General features: G+C 54.5%; 7 protein-coding genes across 7 annotated transcripts; 1 reads left to right on the top strand and 6 right to left on the bottom strand.

The window, feature by feature from the left end:
* Nucleotides 1-74: 74 nt before the first annotated feature.
* Nucleotides 75-1,352, bottom strand: BDY24DRAFT_385762 (CCDC12/cwf18 family protein). The gene is made up of 6 exons (XM_076640010.1): nt 1,197-1,352; nt 1,029-1,086; nt 832-933; nt 495-574; nt 368-399; nt 75-269 (listed from the first exon to the last, which is right to left on the bottom strand). Exons 1-6 carry the CDS (start codon nt 1,280-1,282, stop codon nt 151-153), a joined length of 477 nt encoding a protein of 158 aa, XP_076497752.1. The 5' UTR covers nt 1,283-1,352; the 3' UTR covers nt 75-150.
* A 492-nt stretch (nt 1,353-1,844) lies between these two features.
* Nucleotides 1,845-2,289, top strand: BDY24DRAFT_385761 (uncharacterized protein). Its single transcript, XM_076640009.1, has one exon. It carries the CDS (start codon nt 1,944-1,946, stop codon nt 2,277-2,279), a length of 336 nt encoding a protein of 111 aa, XP_076497751.1. The 5' UTR covers nt 1,845-1,943; the 3' UTR covers nt 2,280-2,289.
* Nucleotides 2,290-3,893: 1,604 nt separating this feature from the next.
* BDY24DRAFT_385758 (glycoside hydrolase family 47 protein) lies at nt 3,894-7,779 on the bottom strand. The gene is made up of 18 exons (XM_076640008.1): nt 7,029-7,779; nt 6,582-6,719; nt 6,371-6,508; nt 6,265-6,298; nt 6,113-6,200; nt 6,023-6,041; nt 5,861-5,955; nt 5,627-5,783; nt 5,527-5,535; nt 5,444-5,458; nt 5,246-5,366; nt 5,123-5,173; nt 4,948-5,049; nt 4,730-4,882; nt 4,582-4,656; nt 4,384-4,506; nt 4,221-4,302; nt 3,894-4,133 (listed from the first exon to the last, which is right to left on the bottom strand). The coding sequence occupies exons 1-18, from the start codon at nt 7,742-7,744 to the stop codon at nt 3,958-3,960; spliced, it is 2,292 nt and encodes a 763-aa protein (XP_076497750.1). The 5' UTR covers nt 7,745-7,779; the 3' UTR covers nt 3,894-3,957.
* An 839-nt stretch (nt 7,780-8,618) lies between these two features.
* Nucleotides 8,619-13,639, bottom strand: BDY24DRAFT_414300 (dual specificity protein phosphatase family protein; the record flags this gene model as incomplete). Its single annotated transcript, XM_076643290.1, has 19 exons — nt 8,619-8,648; nt 8,722-8,873; nt 8,944-9,018; nt 9,100-9,146; nt 9,226-9,544; nt 9,620-9,719; nt 9,792-10,172; nt 10,255-10,800; nt 10,872-10,976; nt 11,054-11,202; nt 11,300-11,394; nt 11,476-11,528; nt 11,616-11,642; nt 11,725-12,161; nt 12,270-12,445; nt 12,524-12,544; nt 12,657-12,715; nt 12,820-12,882; nt 13,052-13,639. The coding sequence occupies 19 exons, from the start codon at nt 13,637-13,639 to the stop codon at nt 8,619-8,621; spliced, it is 3,423 nt and encodes a 1,140-aa protein (XP_076497749.1).
* Nucleotides 13,640-14,459: 820 nt separating this feature from the next.
* Nucleotides 14,460-17,010, bottom strand: BDY24DRAFT_339381 (glucose-6-phosphate dehydrogenase; the record flags this gene model as incomplete). The annotated part of the gene is made up of 10 exons (XM_076637363.1): nt 14,460-14,657; nt 14,788-15,023; nt 15,154-15,486; nt 15,554-15,578; nt 15,675-15,747; nt 15,859-15,989; nt 16,066-16,161; nt 16,363-16,613; nt 16,739-16,822; nt 16,950-17,010. The coding sequence occupies 10 exons, from the start codon at nt 17,008-17,010 to the stop codon at nt 14,460-14,462; spliced, it is 1,488 nt and encodes a 495-aa protein (XP_076497748.1).
* An 826-nt stretch (nt 17,011-17,836) lies between these two features.
* BDY24DRAFT_385744 (uncharacterized protein) lies at nt 17,837-19,045 on the bottom strand. The gene is made up of 6 exons (XM_076640007.1): nt 18,806-19,045; nt 18,701-18,724; nt 18,520-18,550; nt 18,260-18,444; nt 18,135-18,156; nt 17,837-18,027 (listed from the first exon to the last, which is right to left on the bottom strand). Exons 1-6 carry the CDS (start codon nt 18,955-18,957, stop codon nt 17,929-17,931), a joined length of 513 nt encoding a protein of 170 aa, XP_076497747.1. The 5' UTR covers nt 18,958-19,045; the 3' UTR covers nt 17,837-17,928.
* On the bottom strand, nt 19,006-21,031 carry BDY24DRAFT_28272 (uncharacterized protein). Its single transcript, XM_076636981.1, has 4 exons — nt 20,519-21,031; nt 19,764-20,434; nt 19,680-19,689; nt 19,006-19,599 (listed from the first exon to the last, which is right to left on the bottom strand). Exons 1-4 carry the CDS (start codon nt 20,848-20,850, stop codon nt 19,503-19,505), a joined length of 1,110 nt encoding a protein of 369 aa, XP_076497746.1. The 5' UTR covers nt 20,851-21,031; the 3' UTR covers nt 19,006-19,502.
* Between the last annotated feature and the right edge of the window lie 613 nt (nt 21,032-21,644).

The raw sequence follows: 21,644 nt of genomic DNA, 5'->3' as shown, positions 1-21,644 counted from the left end.
TCGAAGGGACTCCATCCGCGTCCTACTTTCTCTTCACTCGACCTAGACCTTGACCGTCTAGGTCGAAGGTGGATCTCACAGAAACGTACATGCACAAATCGTACAACCGAGCGATACGAAGCTTCCCTCCTGACTGGACCCGACCAAGATCTACTCGTCGTCCGACCTCTCTCCAGCCACTTCGTCGTCCTCTACATCGTTCAACGCATCCAGAGCTCCGACGAGATCCATTCCTCCAGCAGTTCCTTTCTGCTCGACCAGTCGTTTACCTGTGGATGCGGGAGGGCGACGAGAGAGAAGCGAGTCAGCGAGGTGGATGAGGGGAGGTAAAGAGCCGCGAGAGCAGACGTGCGGCTGAGAAACTCACGGATAATCGACTTGATGGCCTCGTCGGTTTGTCTGAGACGGTACGGGAGACGAGAGAGAGAAAGGGGTAAGCTTGAGAGGTCTTACAAGCGACGACGAGGGAGAAGGCAGAGGCAGCTGGGACTGACGGCTTGAGCTTTTGCGTTATACGGTCGAGATCACGCTTGAGATCCCAGTTTGGTCGTTTAGGAGCGATGTTGAGGAGATTCTGTGATGGTTAAGATCGTGACCGAAGAGACGGAAGTTCGAAGGGAGCATGAGAGGAGAGGTGAGGTGAGGTTGGGCAGGGAAGGAGGAAGGAGAGGTCAGCTTGAGCTCGTTCGTGGCATCCAAAGTCCCTAAGAGCGGATAAACCCTTCCCAGAGAAGCCATAACTCTCTCCTGTCATACGCCCAGAGCTTTACGATGCGAAGGCATAGGGACGAGCATGAGATGAACAGATGGAGGGAAGGAAAGGGAACGCACCAGCTCTTCTGTTCGCCTCGCCTCGTCCTCCGCCGTGATCCGCTCTGCCAGTCCTTCAACCTGGGACTCGATGGTCTCTCCATTCAGATCCGAGCGAGAGAACTATTGATGGGGGAAAAGAGGGGGTCAGCTCGTTTAAAAAGGGAAGGAAAGAGAGCTTGCGAGCTCAAACGAAGGAGCAGAGGGACGAGACTGACCTTCTTTGCTGTTCGAGTATCCGAATCGAAGTTTCTCTGCTTCAGCACAGGTACAGACCTAAAAGAGGGTAGAGTCAAAGACGAGGAAGGATAGGCATCAGTCTTGGCTTCAAGGCTAAGGAGGGAGGGAAGGAGAGGAAGGAAGGAGGCGAGCTCAAAGAAACGCACCCTTCGACCGACACATCTCCAGCTTTACGCTTCCTGAGAGCTTCCAGACGATCCTTCCTAGCGGCTGCGGCGTCGGCGAGAGACATGTGAGACGAGAGAGAAGAGCGAAGGGGAAAGGGTGGTAAAGAAGGAGGACGTGGGGAGGGAGGGGCGATGGAAGTTGAGGTCAACTGAAAGTGAGGACAGGAACCCTTCTTCACCCTCGCCACCATCCTGCTTTGATTTTTTCACGTTCTCCGCTCGAAGGGCTATGGATCTCATCCAATTTCATCTTTTCGTCTGGAGCCTCCAGCTCGAAGTGAGTCCATAGCGGGTCTAGAACGGATGAAAGACGAGCTCAAAGCTGACCTCGCGTTCCGCTCCTTCCTTCCAAGACTCCCGACGTCTTCGACCGCCCTTTCTCGCATCGGAGCGTCTTCGAATAGGCTCACACGACAACTCAGATGTACTGGACCTCTACTATTCGATTCGTTGGCACTCTTGCGCTCTGGGGGAACCATAGCGAGTTCATTGGCTTGCACCTCCCTCCTCCTTTGCGTCAAGCTCCCACTTCTCTCAGCTAACAGCAATCTGTTGCGATTTTCTGACCTCAAGTGCTCGCCTGACTCTCTTTTCGGATGCTTTCGTTAGACTCACGGCACCAGATCTCCTGAAGGAGCGAGTAGGCGTGCGGGTCAAGGAAGCTTTCGTCAAACCCATCGACGCCTCTTCTTTTTCCTTCTCCCGTCGTCAAAATCGCTACCCGCTATGCAAATCGGGTCTCCTGCTGCACATGCTTTGCTCGTCAACGACTTGCTAAACCCAACCTTGTCGGAAGCGCAGTCTGGCCCTCGTTCCGCCCTCGTTCCTTCACCCTCTCCCGCCACCCGCTTCCTTTCTTCTTCCTCCCAAGACTCCCATCAGTGCACGAATCCCTCTAGCCCTCCTCGGCTCCTAACCTCAACGGCTCAGAGCCTCGTACGACTTGGATTCCACCCCAATTTCGGCGTTGACTCAAATCGAAACTCGATCGGACGGGAAGGAACAAAGTCAATCGACGCGTCTTCGTTCAGAGCAAGATTTCGCCCTCCCCCCCTTCTTTAAGACTCTCCATCGACTCTGGAGCACACCATCTCCCAATTGACCACCTCTTCCGTCTCTCCCAGCCACCATCCCACTCCAACCTTCCTCCCTCTCCTCGTCCACCCCTCACGTCGCAAAAGAACATGATCCCTCCTCTCACTCCTCCTTCCTCCCCTCAAGCCCTTCAGGACAAAAACGCAGCCTTTGAGGAGGACTTTGCCTTCGTCGTCAACCAAAAGCGGGAACCTGGAAATTCCTTCGTCTACAACCTGGAGCAGGAGGGCAACGGGTATTTCGACGACGTGAGTTTCCCACGCCTTCTCCCGCATCTCGACTCCTTCCCAGCTTCTTGGGTATCAGTGGCTGACTCTCTACTTGTTCTGCGCAGCGTCGAGATCAAATCCTCCGCCGAATCCCCCTCACCTCGTCGCTCTACCTCCTTTCTGACCCATCAACCTCTCTTTACGACGTCCTCGAACACTGCACCCAACGAGTCGGCAGGGCGGTCGAAGAGGCTCGTGGGGGTCCTCCTACCGAGTTCTACTGCCTCGAACCGCTTTTGGGCCAAGGGTTCATCAAGGGGATGGAGAAGGCGTTCGATCGAGGGAAGGAGGACGGGTTCACGAGGTACGACAGCGAATCTCTGTGGAATTTCTTCATGTGGACGAGAGATCATGTGAAGGAGAAAGCCGAGTCGCACAGGATCTCGTACGAGGCCTTTATTGCCGATCGGGTGAGTCTCTTGAAGCTGACCTGAACGAAACGAACGACGAGCTGACTTTCCTCGCCTCGTCCCGTTCTTTCTCAGATCCTCCTTCGTCTCAAGCCCATCCTCTGGGCTCTCCAGAGACTCAACCTCAACATGCAGGAGATCAACCGAATCATCGCCGAACTCGAGAAGAGCGCTCCTTACGTCGCTACGGACGTTCGAGTCGCCTTCGAACTCGCAAAGGACGACGCGACGAGGATCGTCGAAGTTCAGAGTCTTGTTGATCGATACAAGAGGCACCTCCTCGTGAGTCTTTCTTCAGAACATGTCTTCCAGTAGATTCTAAAGCTGATGAGATTCTGTCCTCCCGTTCTTCCTCCTCTACAGTACGGCGAAATCCCTCCCTTCCTCCTCCTCCACCCTTACCCTTCCCCAGCACCACCCCCATCCCCATCTCCTCCACCCTTCGTCGATCACCACCCTACGGTTGAACAATCCTTCCAGGGATTCGTAGATCTCGTTCACGAGTTCCCGTACCTTTTCCCGCTGTTCTACACTGTTCTGGCTTGTATCTTTGCTTACATCGGTCTTCACTCGTCCTACCTTAGTGTTTACTGCTTGTGCTTTTTCTCCTCTGTCTTCTGTATCTCCGCACCGCTCTTCCAGTTGTACGTCTTGTTCGTTCACGAGCCGGGGAGGAAGAAGGAGGAGGTCGTCGCGTCGAAATGTTGCGTTGGATAGCTTTCTTTTTCCCTTTGTCTTCGTTGTCTCTCGCTTTCGATTTCTCTCTCTCTCTCTCTCTCTCCATTTCTTTTCTCTTTTCTCTTCGTATCCCATGGTCCGTCTCGTTCGTACTTCCTCTTGCGATACCATCGAGAAAGCAGGACCTCGCCTTCTCTACCTCTCGACTTTCGTTCGTAAAACGATCTAAGCAAGATATATCGATACACACCAGCAGGATCAAACAGCAGCTATATATGCCATCACCCGTCAACGCGTAATAGTTAAAGCCTCGATCATCTCCTTCTCTAGCAGCACAGCTGCTTTTTGAACACTCGTTCCTTCTCCGATCGGAGCGTCCTTCTCGTTCTCGGGGACGAGAGATGGATCCCAGAGACCTGAGGATCCAGGTTTCAGAAGAGGGTTGTGGATGAAGGGATGAGCCTCTGTATCGGGCGAAGAATCGACGAGGAAAGGTCAGCGACGAGTCGCGTCTCGAGTGAAAGGAGAGAAGCAGAAGGATGGTAACGAACCAGTGGAAAGAACGTAGTCGTCGAGGGAGAGCTCCGAAGGATCAGCGAAGAGGAGGTAGTAGTACTTGAAGGTCTCGGCGAACTTTGAGAGCAAGAGGAAAGAAAGAGGGAACGAGTCAGTTCGTGTTCGTGCTGCTTCGTTCGAGAGGCGAGAAAGGCTCACGACGAAGGACTCCATGTTGTCGCCTTTGGTTATGGGATCGAATCGAACGTCCAGGGTCGACGAGAATGCAAGCTTGGTTTCTGTTCGCGAGATCCAGCTCGTGAACATCCTCCATCCTTGATCCTACACGAGGGAAAGAAAACGAGCTCGTCAGCTTCGACGAGGGAGATGAGTGAGCGAGGGAGCTTTGAAACGTACTTGGTATCTGCGATCTCCAGTAACTCGATACAAGTAGAAGACAGACTCGATGGACTCAGGTCGACTGATGTAGTGCTGCAGAAGAGAGAGAAAAGAGGCGAAGGGTCAGCTTGACTCGTTGCGCGTCGAGATCGAGATCGAAAATCACCTTATGAACCGACTTGACTCCAGCAGGAGTTCCCTTCGTGATCGTGAAGATCTCTCCAGAGTCCTCGTCCTCAATCTTCTCGAACCGCTTCGGCTCGTCGGGTAGGTAGAAGTCGGCTCGCTCGGGTTGCATTCCAGAGTTCATCGCACTCCCCTGTGGAAAAGGAACGAAGGTCAAGCGAGGGAGAGAACAAAGTAAGTTCAGACGAGGAGACGTACAACGAAGTAACACGTCTGTGAGATCTTTGTCGCTCGAACCATATCCTGAGGACGTTCCAGGATCTTTGAACCGAGGGCGAGCATGGCGGGAACGAAACAGGACTGGGGAACCAAAGGAGAGCAAGACGAATGAGCAAGGAACACAAGGGCTCGAAGAGGCGATGTATAGACTTACCAGGTGCTCCAAAGCGTACTGGTATCGTCCACTCCTCAGCTCTCCAGCAGTCTGTGTGCGACAGAAGGATCGAGTTCAGCGGACGCGTCGACATGAGGTCAGAGCTCGAAGGCTTGGACGTACCATGAGATCCGGCTTCCCTGGAACGACGGAGACCTTCCTGATGAGCTCGGTCGAGGCTTTATCGATGGCGGACGAGTACATCTTCGAGTAGAGGGGCGTGCTGCCCCGAAGAAGGACGTGGCTGGAGGAAAAAACGAAGGGGACGAGGGATCAACGAGAGTCTCGAAGCGAAGAAAGATCGACCTTGATGATACTCACAGCTTGATGAGATATCTGGCCATTGAGACACGCTGGTCAGTACTGCTGATTGTCGGAAGGACGACGGTTCGGCGTGGACTCACTCGTAGTAGCTGGTAGAAGAGGAAAGAGAAAAGTCGTCAGTCGAGTTCGACGGCACGTCGCTTATTCCAGCTCGTTTCCTTTAGATGAATAGCGACACACCTATCACTCATTCCACCGAAACTGAAGGTCCCTTGAATCCCACCCTTGTACAGTTCCGTGCTGAAGATGGTGGGAAGAAGAGGAGCGAACGGGCTCTGTTTGGTGATCTCGCTGTTCATGAAGCTCATGCCTCGATGAGCGAGAGAGAAGTAGGTGCCTAGAGAAGAGAGGGAAGGAAGGCGAGGTCAGTGATAGATCCTTTTTCGACGAGGGACGACCGACGAGAAGACGTACCATTCCCCGTGAGTTGGGAGAGCCGACAATACTCGAGCGAGAGAGTTCCGGCCTCAGCAAGTTGGATCGAGTGACCACCGTAGATAGCTTTCGGACTGTGGATAAAAAGATGAGGCCGGGTCAGTGAGGCTTTGCGGAAACAGCTTACACGAGAAGACGAACTTGGCAGGGTTGATTCGACCTGGCGGAAAGGGGAGGAGGAGAACGAGAAGTCAGCTCGGGGAAGCACGAGGGAATCGAGAAGAAACTCACTCAGAGGAACTCCACTCGAGGTGTCAAAGATAGGGAGTAAGATCTTCCCGAGCTCCTCAGCTCGATCGAGCAAGAGCTTATCGCCAGACTGAAGATGAAAACCGAGGTCAGCTCGACGCGTCGACCTTCCAACGACGGGCGTGGCGGCTCACCAGATCGTAGGCTCCCAGAAGACCTCCCATATACCTACACAACAAGAACCATAGTCAGCCTCTTCATTTTCTCGCCTATAAGCAGAACGAAGGAACCCAAACTCACCGGATGATGGTCTCGAACCCGTGCACGGACACAACCCTCTTCCCGCTCCTCTCTCCGTTCCTTCCCCAATCTATACCCGAGATGATTCCGAAGTCTACCTCCCGAACGTGCTTTCTAGCGTGGACGTATTCGTTTGGACTGCGAGAAGGAAAGGGAACGGTTCAGCTTGAACTGACAGAGCAGGGCGAAGGAGGGAGAGGAACGAGCTCACAGTCCGAGGAGGAGAAGAGTGTCGAGAGAGTCGATGATGGAAGCTCCCCACATCATGAAAGGGTCCGAGGCAACTCCAGAGAGAGGTCGGATCTCGTCGTGTTGCCAGGCAAGAGCTTTGTAGCCGGACCAGGCGTGTCTGGGAGGAGGAGGTGGAAAGGAAAGTTGATGGTGAGCTTACGAGCGAGGGAAGGTAGGTAGGGATTGAGGTTTCAGAGAACGAGGAGAGGGAGAGAGATGGGGCGGAGAGGTTGGTTTCCTGGGATTTGTAGCTCTGAAGTCTACGGGCAGCTTTGTCGAGATCTCGACGTGAGCTCGAGCTCAACATTCAGCCCTCGTCCTTCCCTCCCTTCGCTCTCTCTCGCCTCCTACAACCTCCGATGCACCTCAAAACTCTACAAGGCAGCTCCCCCCGAGCTTGCGGAAAATAATCCGAAAGATTACTCACAAGAAAGCCCCCTTAACGACCTCCTTCCTTCCCTCCCTGAGCTCCTTCTCCTCCTCGCTCTCCTCCTCCCAATCTTGGAACTGCACCTTCGGCCAGTCCTCCACCCTCTCGCCCAGCACCGGATCCTCCCACTCTCTCGCAAACGTCCCCCTCGGACTCGTCCAGTTCCCTCCTCTCGCCAACGGCTTCCTCTTCAGATCGAGAGGTCTGATCTTGGACAACATCGTCTCGTCGTCGAAGAATGTGACGTTCGGAGGCTTGGATTCCTTGACTCCTAGGAACTGAGGGAAATCCTTCGGTAACGGGAGACTCTCTCTCGAAGGGAAATCATCTGGCAAGACAGGTTCGACGAAGGAAGCAGCGTTCTTGACCTTGCGAGGAGGTTTCTTTTTGGCTGTTGATTTCGAAGAGGGAGGTTGGAAGGGGATGGGTTTGCCGTTCTCGTCCAACGCGAGGAAAGGATTAGACCCGTCGTAAGGTTTTGGAGGGTTGGGATTAGGATTAGGATGAGCGAGGAGGGGTGGGGAGTCGAAGGAGACGTCGTCGAAGGAGGGCCGACGAGTGAGAGCATCGTCGAGATCGAGAGGGGAGGAAGGGGAGAAGAGGTCGAGGTGGAAGAGGGAGAGGAGGACGAGGAGGAGGATCGTTCCGGGAACGAATCCTTTCGAGTTTCGACGCAGTTGGGAACGAAGGAGGGAGAAGGAGAAGGGAGCCATTTCCTCGAGAAGAGAGGGAAGACGACGTGGGTGGGTGTTGGGGTGTGAAAAGAGGTGAAGAGACTTGAGCTCGACCCTTTGACCCGAGCCTCGCAGTTTCCCGGCAGCCGCCAAGGGGTAGTTTTACTTCGCAGAGAAAGTTTTCTTCAAGCGTAGATGTTCCTTTGTGTGTCTCTACCGTTTAAGCAACGAAAGAACGCGAAGAAAACGCGTGAAGAGGTCAAACAACGAGGGCGAAGAGGAACCGTTGAAACTCACGACGCGTCGAGCTCGTCTCGCGCTCCCTTTCTTCTGAAGCTCACTCATCGCTGGACGCCGGCTGCAAGAAAGAGAAAATTCATGAGTAGAGAGGAGAAGAGAGAACCGGCCCCTACGGAACGGACGAACGAAAAGTCAAAACAAGCAAAGCGGGAGAGAGGCGCGTCGAGAGGGATCGGTACAGAAAAAAGGCAAAGAGACGCGTCGAGGATCGTATTTGTGTTGGTAGCAAGAAAGAGGTGTGTGTGTGGGGTGCGTGCGTTAAAAAAGGGGAAAAGGTTCGTAGCGTAGGTAAAAGGGAGAAAGGAGCCAGAGAGGGAGACAGGAGAACCGAGACGACGAGACGAGAAGAAACGAGACGGGGCGTGAGGAGAGAAACAAGCAGGAAAGGGATACGGGTACGTAGGACAACGAAGGAAGAAGGCGAGAAAAAGTGCGTAGTGTATAGTATGGGAAGAGAAGAGAAGAGAAGGGAAGGGGGTACAGTGTTGGGGATGGGGGATACAAGAGAAGAAAAAGAGAGAAAGGGAAAGGGAAAGAGCTCGAGAACGAGCCGAAGTTTTGGGATGGTTCGGTGAACGTGTCGAATGTGATGCAGGGGTTGTTGATGAGGGGTTCAGTGGAGGTAGCGGTGGTTGAGGGAGGCCTGAGGAAAGAGAGCAGAGGTTGGGTCAGCTCGACGAACGGGTCAAGGACGAGCGATGGACGACGACACTCACAATCTCTCTGCACAGGAACGGCCAGCTAACAGCCTTCCTTCCGTGAGCTCGAGGTGTGTCTTCGGTAGGCTTGGTGGGTGGAGAAGAAGGATCCTCGATATCGATAGGCTTGAGTCCTCGTTCGGCTTCGGCTTTCTCTCGAGAGACTTCGACTGCAACGAAAGAGGGGAAGACGGTCAGCAACGAGTCGTCGACAGAGGGACAATGAGAAAAGATGCTCACCTTCCCATCCTTGAAGCTCGTAGAGGAACTTGAGGTTCGGTTGGATGAGGACGTTGAGTCGTCGAGCTCGGGTGACTGAAGGAGAAGGAAAGCGACGAGAGGCGGAGTCAGTTTCGGAAGAGAACGAACGTGAGACGAATGAAAGGATAGACGAACGCATGTAGGCATCGATGAGACTGAGTCCACAGTGCTTCATGAGGTATCTGTTCATCAAAAGCGAAAGGAAAAGTCAGCCCTCTTCGTCGCGTCTCCCGTTCTTCTCTCCGTCCCAAAAAGACTCACGCAATCGTAACCGTCGCACTCCTCGACACCCCGACCTTACAATGCACCAACACCTTCCCACCCTCCAACCTGGCCTGCTCGATCCAGCTCACAGCCTCCGCAATCGCAGGTCTCAACGGCGAGACTCCATCGTCGCAGATGGACTGCATGTCGAGGACCTTGATCCTTCCAGCTTGATGTTCGAACCAGAGAGCGTGGTTGGGAGCTTGAGCGGTGGAAGGATGGTTGGTCTGGGAGGAGATGATGGAGAGAGGGGAGGTGTGGGAGAGTTCCGGATTGAGAAGAGCGGATTCTCCGACGGAGACGACGTGGGTGATTCCTTGAAAGAAGAACGAAGGGGAGGACGAGTCAGTCGAGGAAATGAACTGGGGTTTGGGAGGATGAGAGAACTCACCGAGAGCGTGAAGCATCTGAGGATTGGAAGCGTGGTTGATGTTCCCGAGGTACAGGAAGTCGATGATTCGAGAAGGGAAGGATCCGTCGAAGGTTGGGCTCTGCTCGAACAAACGATCAAAGTCAGTCCTCGACTCTACACCATCTCAGAAATCTCAGGACAAGCAACTCACGTTGAACCAAAGGCCATTCTTCTCAATCTCCGCCGCTCTCTCCTCCCTCCCAATCCTGACCGTCAGCGCCATCTGCTGAGGCGAAGGTCCACTCGAACTCGACGACGCGTTCTTCTCTCCTCTCCCCCAGTTCCCAAGCCCCCATCCGCTCTTCCACTTCATGACGGGAGGCATGGGAGCAGAAGGAGGAAGCACGACCGAGGGAGCGTTGAGTCTTCGTTCCTGAAGGAGTCGTTCCTCGACGCGTCGAAGGAGGTTGAGGTCGTGAGGGTAGACGAAGAAGGCTCGTTTCGCGTGGAGGTGGAGATGGAGGTAGGCTTCGGGGAGAGTGAGGGAGTGGGCGACCATGATGTAGGAGAGGGCGAAGACGGAGGTTTCGGTCTGTTCGAAGAGAAAGAGGGGAACGAGGTCAGGAAGCCGCCGAGACGACGACTCGGAGTGAAGGAAACGAGACTCGACTCACGTAACCGTCGAACCCATGGACCATGACCTTCTTCCCTTCCGTAACCCTCTTCTTGAGCCACTTTGTGAACTCCAAAATCTGACCAGCGATCGTCGCCATCCCTCTCCAGTCTCCCTGAGCGCAAACGAGGCTCGTCGAGAGGCACTGAAGGTGATAGATCGCCGTCGTTGGAGGAGGAGGAGGAGGAGGAAGGTTGAGACTGAGTGCGAGCTCGTCCTTGAGCGAAGGGAGAGGAGCGAAAAGACCAGGAGGAGAGTCGGGAAGGGGAGAGGAGTTGGGAGAGGCGATGACGGTGGGATCCGAGGAGGTGGGTGGGTTGGAGGAGAGTTGGACGGAGGCGAGAGCTTGGGTGGGAGGTTGAGGCGACGTGGGTTCGTCGTGCTGGTGGTGGTGCATACCATGGGAGTGGTGGGATTGATGGTGAGGCTGAGAGTCGTGGTGATGGTGGTGGTGATGTCGATGGTGTCGTCGATGGTGGTGAGAGTCGAGAACGGAGACGGCGTGATTCAATCGCATCGCATCTGGCATCTCCGCTTGATCGAAGGCCTGTTCAAAGTGATAGAAACCAAGTCAGCACAGAGCAGCGAAATAAAGTATGTCGAAGAGAGAAAGCTCACCTCGATGCAGATGTCGAGCCCGTTGGGGTTCAACTCCTCGCTCACGAGCATCTCGCCGTCCTCCTCAACAGCTCGCATCATCGGACAGTCGAACGAGTTTCCCATCTGTATGATCCAACGAAGACCCCAATCAGCGTCGTTCTCCGATCTAGCAGAACGAAAGAGAGAGAATTAGGACTCACCCAGAAACCAGGCGAAACCTCCTGAGCCTTGCTGAGTTCGGCCGTCTCGTAAGCTTCCTTCTGGAAGAGGTCGATCTTGCTCCTCGGAACTCCTTGAGAATCAACGGCGACCAGCTCGGGGAACGAGTTCTCGAAGGCGGAGAAGGGATCTGATCGATTCAAAGAGAGAGAGAGAGGGAAAAAGAGGACGCGTCGAGGTCAATCCGAGGCTTCTCCCTTCTATTTTGCTGAGGAGACGGAACTCACCCGTAACGAGGAAAACGTTGTATCGAACAGGATCCTGTCCATCGTGGCATTCGAGCTTTCGTTCTTGCCACATCGTCTCGAGAGCTTCGGCGCATCTGGGAGCACGACAAACGAAACGTAAAAGTCAACGACGCGTCGAAGCTGAGCTCGTTGGGGTCTCTAAGAAGGATGCGTACCTTTCAGCGACGTTCAGAGCAGAGACGCAGAGTCCTTGAGGGTGGTAGATGACCTGGAAAGAAAACGAAAGAAAGACCAGGTTAGCACGAGAAGTCGAGAGCGGGATGAGGTTCGTTGAGGTTTCGAGAGGAGGACGTACGATGTCCGAGATGGTAGCGTATTTTGCCTGGACGGAGAGTGTAAGTCGATAACCATCAGACACGTACTATCGTAGAAGGAACGTTTGAAGATAAGACTAAAGAACTCACGACCTGCAGCCCCAAGTTCCTCAACGAGATCGTCTCTCCAACCTTCCTCTCGACAAACACACCTCTCTTCCTCTCACCTCCTCCTCCTTCCACACTCTTCGCCAACTCCTCTCCACTCGGAACCGATCCACCAGGCGACCCTTTCCCGTACCTCGATCCGTACGAGTTCGATCGACTCGGTCCAGGGGAGGAGAGGGTAAGGACTTCCGTCGCGACGACGGCTGAAGTGAGGTAGCAGCACTTGGACGGAGGAGTAGTGGTTTGGGTGGGAGTGAGTTGGGAAGCGTTGGTGAGGAGGGAAGCTGAAGAGTCGGTGCTGCTTGAGGAGGTGGAGAGGGAGGGAGTGGAGTGGTGGGAGGAGGAGGAGGGACCTGCTCCTTGGTCGTGGTTCTGAAGGCAGGAGGTTGCTGAGGAGGAGAGAGGGAAGGAGGAGGAGGCTGACCGAATTCGTAGCAAAGAGAGGGAAAGGTCAGCAAGAGACTCAAGCAGCGAGAACGCGTCCAGGAACCGAAAGTCGACATGAGGTGCTCATGAACGAGACTCACAAGCCGCTCCCCAGGAGCTCTCCGACTCTCCAGCACTGCTCGCCATCGATCCCGTTCGACTCCGAGCTTGAGTGTTGCACGAACTCCACGAGCAGGAAGCTGAGCATCGAGTAGGAGGAGGAGAAGCGTCTCCAGGACCGGGAGAGAGGAGAACGGTTAGGCCTCGGTATCGAGGGCTGTTCGAAACGAAGCAACGAGGAGAGCGAGTCAGGAACACGAGAAGCGGATCTTGGGGATTAGAGGAGGCTACTAACGCTGGATGCTGAGCTTGATAGCTGCAGAGAGACAAGAAGATCGGCGAGGGTAAAGAGAGAGAGAGAGATGGTCTTCGATCAGCTTCGGGTCTCTTCTTGCTCTTCTCCTTTCTCGTTGGAGGCTCTGACTCACCCAGGGAAGGAGCTGAAGAAGTTGTCGAGGTGGATGTTCCCATCTCTCATTCCATGCAGCTGCAAAACGGAAGAAAGGGAGTCAGCCAGAAGGAGAGTGCGGAACCAAATCTCGAAGCTCGAGGTTCGGTGGCTTGGGAGAGAGGAAGGGAGCCAGGACGTACCCAAGGGAAGAGAGCCGTCTCTGGAACGTCGAGCGAGAGATGAAGATGCTCGATGTGAGCGTACTGATTGATCCGAAGGGATGAAGTCAGTATACATATAGACAGGGGAGAAGGAGAAGGAGAGCAAGAAGGGAAGGGAACGGTTTCCCCGCGCGGATTCGTCCTGACCCTTCTCTCTCTCGAGAGGTGTTTGGTGCTTTCCTACAGAGAGAAGAGGATGAGTGCGACTCACCTCTTGAGCAGAGATTCCTCTAACGGTCGTTCCACCCACCCTCTCCAAAACCTGCAAACTTTCGACCCAACCTCGAGCGTACTCGATTCCATCGATTCCCTTCCCCTCGAGACCTCCGTGAACGCCTTCCCTATCTCTGAGGGCTCTCCCTCCCGGCGTAGGAGTTCGAGGAGGAGAAACGACCATGAAGCTCGATGCGCTGGACTGAGTGGCATTAGTCGTTGTTGTTGTTGTTGTTGTTGTTGTTGAAGGAGACTCGTGTTGAGGAACGGGAGATCTTGAAGCTGAGCTGAGCGTGAGGTGAGGAGGGGAAGGTCGAGCGGGGGAGCAGAGGTGGTGGCCGAGGAAGTTCGAGGACGGAGGGCCATTCGTGGAAGATCCTGAGCCTGTAGAGTGATGGTGAGCAGCGTGGACCGTATGCGTCGAGGCGGAGGAGGGAGAAGGAGAGATGGAGGGAGCGAACGAGAGAGGGGAAGGAGAGGAAGAGGAGGAGGAGGAGGAGGAGGCAACGATGGGAGAACCTCGACTGAGATTGCAGACGGGATGGAGAACAGGCAAGGGTGAATGCATCGTAGGAGACGATGACATCGTCGTTCAAAGGTAGATGATGATGGTTGGGAGGGAAGAAGGGTTGGAAGCAGAGGTTTTGGAGGAGACCTGTGGTCGTGTGAAGTCAAAGGAGGGAGGGGAGCGAAGGTCAGGAAGTTGGCTTGTTTTCGACTGCGAATTGATCAGAGCTAAGGAAAGATCTCACTCTATAGAAAGTTCAAGAGCAGATTTTACAGTGTCTGAGTCTCGTTGATCTTTTCGATGATCCTTCTCGAGAGCCGTAGGAAGGTTTTGAGAGCGCAGAAGAGGAGGGAGCGAAAAGAGAGCGAGAAAGGGGAGGAGGCGTTCGAGTCGTTCCTGAGCCTCATCTTCTCCCCTCGAACCGCTGACCTTGATTCCTAATTGCCTCATCTTCGATTCTAGGGAGCAAATCTGCTTCTCACTCTGAGAGAGGCAGCTTGAAGCGAAAGCAGCGAAAAGAACGAAAAGGAGAGGGAGACGCGTCTTCCCCAACCAAACCGCTCGCTTCCCACGCACACCTTCGAAGGATGCTCGAGATAAGAGGTTCTACGCACAACGTAGCTTCTCGATGGGAAGCGGCGAACCCTAAAAGATGAGATGAAACAGACAGGGGGAAGAGGCGGGCGTCGGAGCGTCGCCGATCTCGCTTCTCGTCCTCCTTCTTTCCCTCTCCCTCTCCCTCTTCTTCCCCAAGCAGGCAGCAGCACTCGTCAAGATTCAAGTCATCTCAAGAAAAGCAGATCCAAACTGAAAGTATGAAGGGAGGAACCTTCGAACTAAACTCGCGTCGCCGTCGGTGACTCGTCTCCTCTCTTCCCTCTCCTCTCCCTCCCAAAATCTACTGCTCGTACCTCGCCTCAAACTTCTTCATCGCCTCCTCGGGACCCTTGGATCCGTACTCGTAAGGCTCAGGACTAGGTCCGTCGGCTCCCTCCTTCCAGTGCAAGATCGGCGTGAAGATTCGCCAACTCTCGACGAGCTCGTCCTCTCGCACGAACCCGCTCTTGTCCCCTTGGATGACGTTGTAGATGATCACCTAAGCGAAAAGAAAAAAATGTCCGAAAGAGTGAGTGGTGGTCAGCGAAAGAGAGCGAGAACGAACAAGACGAAGCAAGAAGAGAGACGCGTCGAAGGAGAAAGAAAAGGGTTGTTCTTTTCCCACTCACCTCGTAAGCCTTCTTGTCCATCGCGAGCTTCTGTTTCGGCACGACGTACTTCAGGGGGACGTTGACGGTCTTGGCTCCGACGAGGGATCCAGGTTCGAGGATGTTGGTGGAGAGGGTGATGGAAGGCGAAGGGGAGACTTGGATTTCGAGGACGTTGGACGTGGGTTCGACGTCCGAGAAGAGCGAGGGAGGAGGGACGAAGTGGAATTTGAAGGTGATGAGGTCGGTGTCCATTCCTGTAGAAGAGGAAGAAGGAGAGGAGAGGAGGGATGGTTAGCTTCGGCAAGAGAGAGAACGAGGGGAGGGAGTGGGCGAGGACGCGACGCGTTGAAGTTCAAACGGCAGAAGAGAAAGACGAAAACGCACCTTTTCCAGTCTTCATGATGATAGGAACCCCCTTCCATCGATCGTTGTTGATCCTCATCTCGAACTCAGCGAACGTCTCGGTCTTGCTGTCGTCAGGGACGGTGTCGTCCAAAACGTAGGAGTTCTTCTTGGGATCCGTCTTGGACGAGACGTACTGTCCGAGAACGACGTCCTCCTTCTTGATGGGAGGCATGGCCTTGAGGACCTCGACCTTGGCGTCCCGGATCCCTTCTCCGTGGAGGGAAGAAGGAGCTTCCATGGTGAGGAGAGTGAGAGCCTGGAGGAGATGGTTCTGGCAGACGTCTCGAATCATTCCGAACTCGTCGAAGTAACCTGTAGGATAAGAAGGACACGAAGGTCAGAGCACGTTGATATGGAGCAGCCAAAAACTGAGACTGACCTCCTCGTCCCTCAGCTCCGAAGGTCTGGAAGCGAAAAGCAAGAAACGAGACGCGATCAGCTTTCGTCTTTCTCCTTCGCGTCTCCCTCTCCCTCCCTCTTCGAAAAGCTGAAAGACTGACCTCGCTCATGATCACACTGATCTTCGACACATGCTGAGCGTTCAACAGGCTGTCGACCCAGGTGTTGGCGAATCTTGAGAACGCGGGAAAGAAACATAGATGAAAGAGAGGAATCGAAATCGAAGTCAGCCTCGGTGCTACTTCCTCTTCGAGCGTGTGAGAGCGAGACTAAAACCGAGCTCACCTGAGTTGAAGCAGCAATCTACAGGTATCGTCTCCCAGGAAGTGATCGATCCTGTAGATCTCCTTCTCGTCCCAATCGCCGAGGATCTTCGACATCATCTCATCGCAAGATTCCGAATCCTTTCCGAAGGGCTGAAGAAAAGGAACCGACGGGAACGAGGTCAGGACGCGATCTGGGTGGATGGACCGGTGGGAGCAGAAGACTGACCTTCTCGATGACGATTCGGTTGGCCTTGTCCTTCGAGTAGTTGTGCTTCTTGAGCATGTGGCTGACTTCCACGAACTTGGAGGGAGGGAGAGCGAGCTGTTTTGGAGGGAGGCGAAAAGCGAGTCGAGTGAGCTTGGCTGCCGCTCGAAAAGATGCATCAAGCGTTCAGAAACGGTAGGACATACGTAGAAGATCCTGTAGGGAGCACCATCAAAGCAAAACAAAACTGGCGTGAGCTCAGGGAACGGACGAGGAGAAGGGGAGATGGGAGAGTGGAGGGAAGCAGCTTGTCGTGACGTACCTGTTGGCCTTCTTTCCGTCGAACTCATCCTTCTCAATCCTGGCAAACTGCTCCTCGAGACCCTTGAAGCCCGAGTCCTCATCGTAGGGACCCTTACTGTAGGAGGAGATCGATTCGAAGTGCTTCTTCTTCTCGTCGTTCTTCTCGAGCTCGCCGCTCTCCTCGTCAGCTTCGACTCCTCCGAGCAGTTGTTTCCTCCACTTCTCGCCAGAGAGATCCGAACGAGAGTATCCGAGGATTCGCACAGCTGCGAAGAAAGAGAGGACAGGGGAGGATCTAGTCAGTTCATCATGGTCGCTTGTCGGACCGGAAGGAGATGAGAAGATGGAGGGAGGGAGGGAGGAGAGGAGAAGGATCGAAGCAAGGACTCACATTTGGGAAGGAGATCTTGGAGAAGGAGGGCGTAGAGAGCAGGGAAAGTAGACTTCTTGGCGAGATCTCCGGAAGCTCCAAAGACTGTAGAGCGCAAGGGCACGCAAGGAGAAGCGAGGGAAGAAGAGGAAGGAAGTGAGGGGGAGGAGGAAGAAAGGTCAGCTTCGAAGGGGGCTCAAAGATGGGAAAGCGAGCTCGCAAAAGGACTCACCAACGATGATGGTCTCGTCTGTAAGAACCTCGTTGGGGTTGTCTTGAACTTGAGCGGACATGGTGATAGAAATGGATAGACGAGATGGGGAGGGGGCGGGTCAGGCGGTGATGGTTTGGAGGGAAAAGGAGAGGAGAAGGGGAGAAGGGAAGAACCTCGGCAGTTCGTCCGCCTATCCGACTTTTTTTGAACGAGTTTGGAGACGAGGGAGGGGTGAAAGTTTGAGTCCGACATGAAGTAGACAGAGACTTGCCGTTCCCAAGACTGGAGAGAAAAAGATGGGTTGAGGAAAAGACTTCTTCAAAAGAGGTTGGGAGGAGATCGAGGCTCGAAGCTCACGACCTCCATTTCTCCCTTGACGCTTCAACTCTGGTCCTTTTGCGTCGAACGGATGCCCTTGTCGACGTCGAGGGGGCTAGAAACTCCTGGTTGACGAGAGCTCGAGAAAGTAGCGAGCAAGCTGACTCCTGGGCGTCGTCGAGGAGCGTGGGCTGAAGTTGACGCGAACGAGAAGCGTCGTTCATTAGTCGATGCTTGACCCTCAGCCCCTACCAGAGGATCTAGAGATCCTTGACTGCAACTGGGTCTGAGAAGTGTAGGTGGTGGTTGGAGTTCGACCTTCAGAAAGCGGAAACGTCCCAGTGTTTCGTCGGTTTCTCCGTCGTCGCTTTCCCTCTTCCAGATTTTTCCACTGAAACTCACCCGCTTCGAGGGACGTGCGACGAAGATCGAAACACTCAGTATACACATCGAGCTTGCACGATTTGCTTCTTCGGGGCTATTCGAGGACGAGCGTCGGCGATCAAGTGTCGTCGATTCCGACGCGTCGTCGCGTCTTTCTCAACTCAGCAGCGATCAACCTGCAGTTAGGCAGGGTCCTGCGTGAGCACACGGTATACTGTACGAACGTACAACAATGCTATACTCAAAAGCGAAGGTAGCTACAAGGCGAGAAAGTCGAGTTTGCTGGAGCGAAAGCTCATCGACCAGGAGGGTGTCGAGTGCCGAGGAGAGAGAACGGTGCTGGGGCTTCGAAGCTTCGAAGATCCTCGATAGAGACTGTCTTGAGAGCGTCGATCTGGGGAGGAGGAAGAGAAGGCAGAGGGAGAGGAAGGGGTGAACTCGACGGCGACGATGGCGAGAGAGAGAGAGAGAGAGTTCGACGAAGGTCGTTTGAGAGCTCACATGGGTTGCGGCCAGATCGACTCTGCGATGGAAGTTGAAGATAAGACAGGTCTCTGATCAGCTGGGTCTCTCATTCTGGTGAAACCAGGAGAACAACAGCCGAGAAGGACGCGAGCCCAACTCACTTCGGAACGATGTCGTCGCCAAACCTTCCCTTTGCCTGGAAAGCCTCCTTCCACCTCTCTACGCACAAACACCATCTACATCCCTCCTGTAAGCCTGGAAAGCCGTAGTCTGGACGAGGAGTACTGAGGTCGTTTCCAGCTCGTTTGGAGAACTCGAGGAACGAGGAGGAGACGATGGCGGCGACCTTCCACGATCACAAGAGAAACGAGAACAATGAAATGAGCTCAGAGATGTTCGGAGCAGAGGGATGAGGACGTACTGTATGCTTTCCGCCGTCCATGGCGTACGATCTTGACGGCGGGAAGGGGAGGAGAAAGCAGGAGGGGGAAGAGGCAGGGAGGGAAGGGAAGCTCGTCAGCTCGATCCGTTGATCTTTGACCATCTCTAGCCAGATCGAGCAGCGTTGAGACTCCTTGGAGATGGTCAAGATGAGATCCTACCTGCAGTACCCGTCTCTGCTGAAGCTGTAGCATAGAAGAGAACAAGAAAGGTGGTGAGCTCGAGACGCAACAGCGAAGGAGAGCGAGTCTCGAGAAGGGAATCACCCTGAGATTGGGTCTTGCGGCCTCGTTGAGCACTTTGCAAGGTTCCCACCGAGCACGTTTAGATCTGTAGCTTCAGACATCGTAGCGAAGGTTCGTCGAGTGGCGTTGGCAAGGGTGAGGAGGTTGAGAGGGAAGAAACGAGGGAAGAGCATCGACGTTTGAGGTCGACCTCGCAAGTCGTCCTTTCAGACTCCAGTTCATCTCCCTCTTCCTTTCCTCTCTCTTTCAAAGGACGATGCAGTAGTGAAATGTGGTTTTAGTTGAATTTTGATTCCTCTTCTTTTGTATGTGTTGAAACTGAAACGGAACGAAAAAACAAACCCAGGTGAACGGGAAGAGAAAGAAAGAGAAGGGGCACGACGGGCTACGAATGACAAGGAGGCAAAAAGCTAGAGGAGAGTAGAACGAGCCAACAAGGTTTGAGAACAGAGAGAGAAAGAGAGAGAGAGAGAGAGAGAGAGAGAGAGAAAGGGCAAAGCTAGAGAGAAAGAGAAGAAAACGCTAAGGGGGGTACAAGACTGGAGGGAGCGAGAGAGAGAGAAAGCGGAGGGAGCACAAACGTGAGTACGAAGGGAGAAAGCGGGATGGAGGAGAGAACGTGTCGAACAAAAAATGAAGGGTCGTAAAACGTAAAAGAGGAGAGTAGAGTAAAGAAAGAGAGAGATGTCGAGAAGGAGAGGAGGAGGGGTGGTGGCTTCTAGGCGGTGGGAGCGACGACGGCGGGAGGAGCGATGAGAATCCCAGACGGAGTCACAGTGCCCTCCAGATGGCCGTGGCTGGAGTTGATGGAACGTCTGAGAGAAGGAAGAGAGAGACGAAGAAGGAAAGTCAGCGAGGAGTTGAGAGGAAGAGGAGGAAGGGAAGGACGACTGACTGGAGATGGTCTGAGAGACGCGAAGAAGATTGGGCAAGGTCAGCGTCTCGCGTTTCGGATCGAGAAGAGAGCAGTTTGACTCACACTTGAGACCGTTCTGCTGCTTGTAGATCTTCCCACATCCATCCACAGGGCATCTGAACCTCTTCTCTCCAGCTCCTCCCTCTCCATCCCCTTCTTCTCCCTCGGCCTTCTCCTTCTTCTCCCTCTTCTTCTTCGCCTTGGCCTCCGCTGCTCCTGGACTTCCTGAAGTCGAAGGAGCGATGGAAGCAGACTCGACGATCTTGGTCTGAGCGAGAGCAGGAACTCCAACGGCCTGCACCGGAGTAGTCGCCGTGGTCGCTGCTGGACTGGCCGTTCGAGGAGGGAGGGAGTAGGTGAGGAGGGAGGGAGGGACGCATTGAGGGATGGGAGCGATGGTTTGAGCGACGAGAGCTGAAGCCGAGGACCATGGCGAGGGAGCTGAGGAGGAGACTCGAGAGACGGAGGACGAAGGGAACGGCGAGGGCAGAGGGGCGTCGTCCATCTCGAGATCCATCATTCCGGGGGTGTGGGGAGCGTCGGAGTCGGTGGTTGGGGACGGAGTCGAGTGGTGCATGAGGTGAGGAAGAGGAGCGTTGTGAGGAGGTGTGTTGAGAGAGAGGTGGGAGACGACTGGGTGAGAAGTCGAAGAGAGGTTCCGAGGGACAGGCTGCTTTGGGAAGGCGGAGGTGTTGGCGTTGGTCTTGGGGACGAGGACGTGGGACTCCTCGTAGCTGTGAAGGAGCGAGCGTCGAGCAATTTTGATCAGCTCTTCGATTTTCTCTATCCTCGTCTCCGAATGTGCTAGAGAGACTCACTGCTCCAAAAGATCGTGAAGACCCTTCAACTGCAGCCCACAGCAAGTGAAGTTGCTGGTGAAATTCTGCTCCAGCTTGCTCAACCGCTCTACACTCCCAGGACCAGTGAACGAGTTCACTCCGAAGCTCCCTATGCCATGACCTGCCTGCCCTGGACCGTTGAAAGTCGCTCCGTGATGAGCGTACATCGATCCTAGCTCTGTCTGAGCTGGATGAGGAAGGGAGGAGTGGTCGGAGTCGACCGACATGGAGAGGTCCCTGGAGGAGTAGGCTGGGGAGGAGGGGAGGTAGGATCCAGCTCCGAAGGGAGAGGGGACCGAGGAGAAGGTCATGGAGGTCGAGAGGATTGGGTTTGGGTTGGACGGCGAGGAGGGAGGGACAGGCAACCTGAAGGGAGGGTGAGGGAGGAGGAGGACGCGGAGGGCAGACGTGTCAGGACCTTCCTCGCGATATCGACGAGACTTCCTGCACAGATTCCTAGTCCAGATCCATCCCAGATCCTTCCGAAAGCATCCACGAGAAGCTCGTTCGAAGGAATCGAACGGAAGGGGAGGAAGGAGGGTTGAAGCCAGCTCAACCTCCCTTTCATCGGCTCCTACGGAGGAGCGCCGACTTCATCGAACGTTTCCTCCCTTCCTCCTGAAGCTACCAGCTCCAAACGACCTGGAGATGAAAGCTACGAAGGATCTGCAACTCACCCTCTCCATCCTTCTCCTCTCCACGAACCCGATTCCGCCCAAACCCCTCCCATCGAGCCTCCACCTGCGCTGAAGCTGAACCCTCCCGCTCCTCCTCCTCCTCCTCCCCAGCTTCCTAGAGGACCCGAGATTCCTCCCATGGGACTCGCTCCTCCTGGTGTCCATCCTGCCGACGAGGGAGAGAAGTCATCTCTTTGAGGTTGAGCTCCATAGTGATGGGACGACTGGATCGGGAGGGGTTGTTGGCGGGGTGGGTTCATTCGGCGAGACGACGGAGCAACGACTACAATCCAGGAGCAATTAAGACCTGACTGAGTGGGAGAGAGGTTGGGGTACGAGCGACGACTAGGGAGGAAGGTAGTGTCGTCGAAGTTGCGTCGAACTGCTAGGCGAAAGTAGGCTGGTGCTGGCGGTTGGAGGGCAGGAAG

This window comes from Mrakia frigida (genome assembly GCF_051309035.1).
Source record: "Mrakia frigida strain ATCC 22029 unplaced genomic scaffold BDY24scaffold_11, whole genome shotgun sequence".
NCBI classification, from domain to species: domain Eukaryota; kingdom Fungi; phylum Basidiomycota; class Tremellomycetes; order Cystofilobasidiales; family Mrakiaceae; genus Mrakia; species Mrakia frigida.
Note: the sequence above shows the minus strand (reverse complement) of the source record. Positions and strands in the feature narration are given on the sequence as shown.

Coding starts and splice junctions, on each gene's coding strand:
- BDY24DRAFT_385758 (XM_076640008.1), bottom strand. CDS start 7,744: ATGGCTCCCTTCTCCTTCTCCCTCCTTCGTTCCCAACTGCGTCGAAAC. Junction 6,720..7,028: donor GTCGTTAAGGGGGCTTTCTT/GTGAGTAATCTT, acceptor TCCTCCTCCCAG/ACACGCCTGGTCCGGCTACA. Junction 4,883..4,947: donor CACAGACGTGTTACTTCGTT/GTACGTCTCCTC, acceptor CCTTTTCCACAG/GGGAGTGCGATGAACTCTGG.
- BDY24DRAFT_385762 (XM_076640010.1), bottom strand. CDS start 1,282: ATGTCTCTCGCCGACGCCGCAGCCGCTAGGAAGGATCGTCTGGAAGCT. Junction 400..494: donor ATAACGCAAAAGCTCAAGCC/GTCAGTCCCAGC, acceptor GTACCGTCTCAG/ACAAACCGACGAGGCCATCA. Junction 270..367: donor GGCCATCAAGTCGATTATCC/GTGAGTTTCTCA, acceptor CCGCATCCACAG/GTAAACGACTGGTCGAGCAG.
- BDY24DRAFT_385761 (XM_076640009.1), top strand. CDS start 1,944: ATGCAAATCGGGTCTCCTGCTGCACATGCTTTGCTCGTCAACGACTTG.
- BDY24DRAFT_385744 (XM_076640007.1), bottom strand. CDS start 18,957: ATGCTCTTCCCTCGTTTCTTCCCTCTCAACCTCCTCACCCTTGCCAAC. Junction 18,725..18,805: donor CCGCAAGACCCAATCTCAGG/GTGATTCCCTTC, acceptor TCTATGCTACAG/CTTCAGCAGAGACGGGTACT. Junction 18,445..18,519: donor TGGACGGCGGAAAGCATACA/GTACGTCCTCAT, acceptor TGATCGTGGAAG/GTCGCCGCCATCGTCTCCTC.
- BDY24DRAFT_28272 (XM_076636981.1), bottom strand. CDS start 20,850: ATGACCTTCTCCTCGGTCCCCTCTCCCTTCGGAGCTGGATCCTACCTC. Junction 20,435..20,518: donor CTTCACGATCTTTTGGAGCA/GTGAGTCTCTCT, acceptor GCTCCTTCACAG/CTACGAGGAGTCCCACGTCC.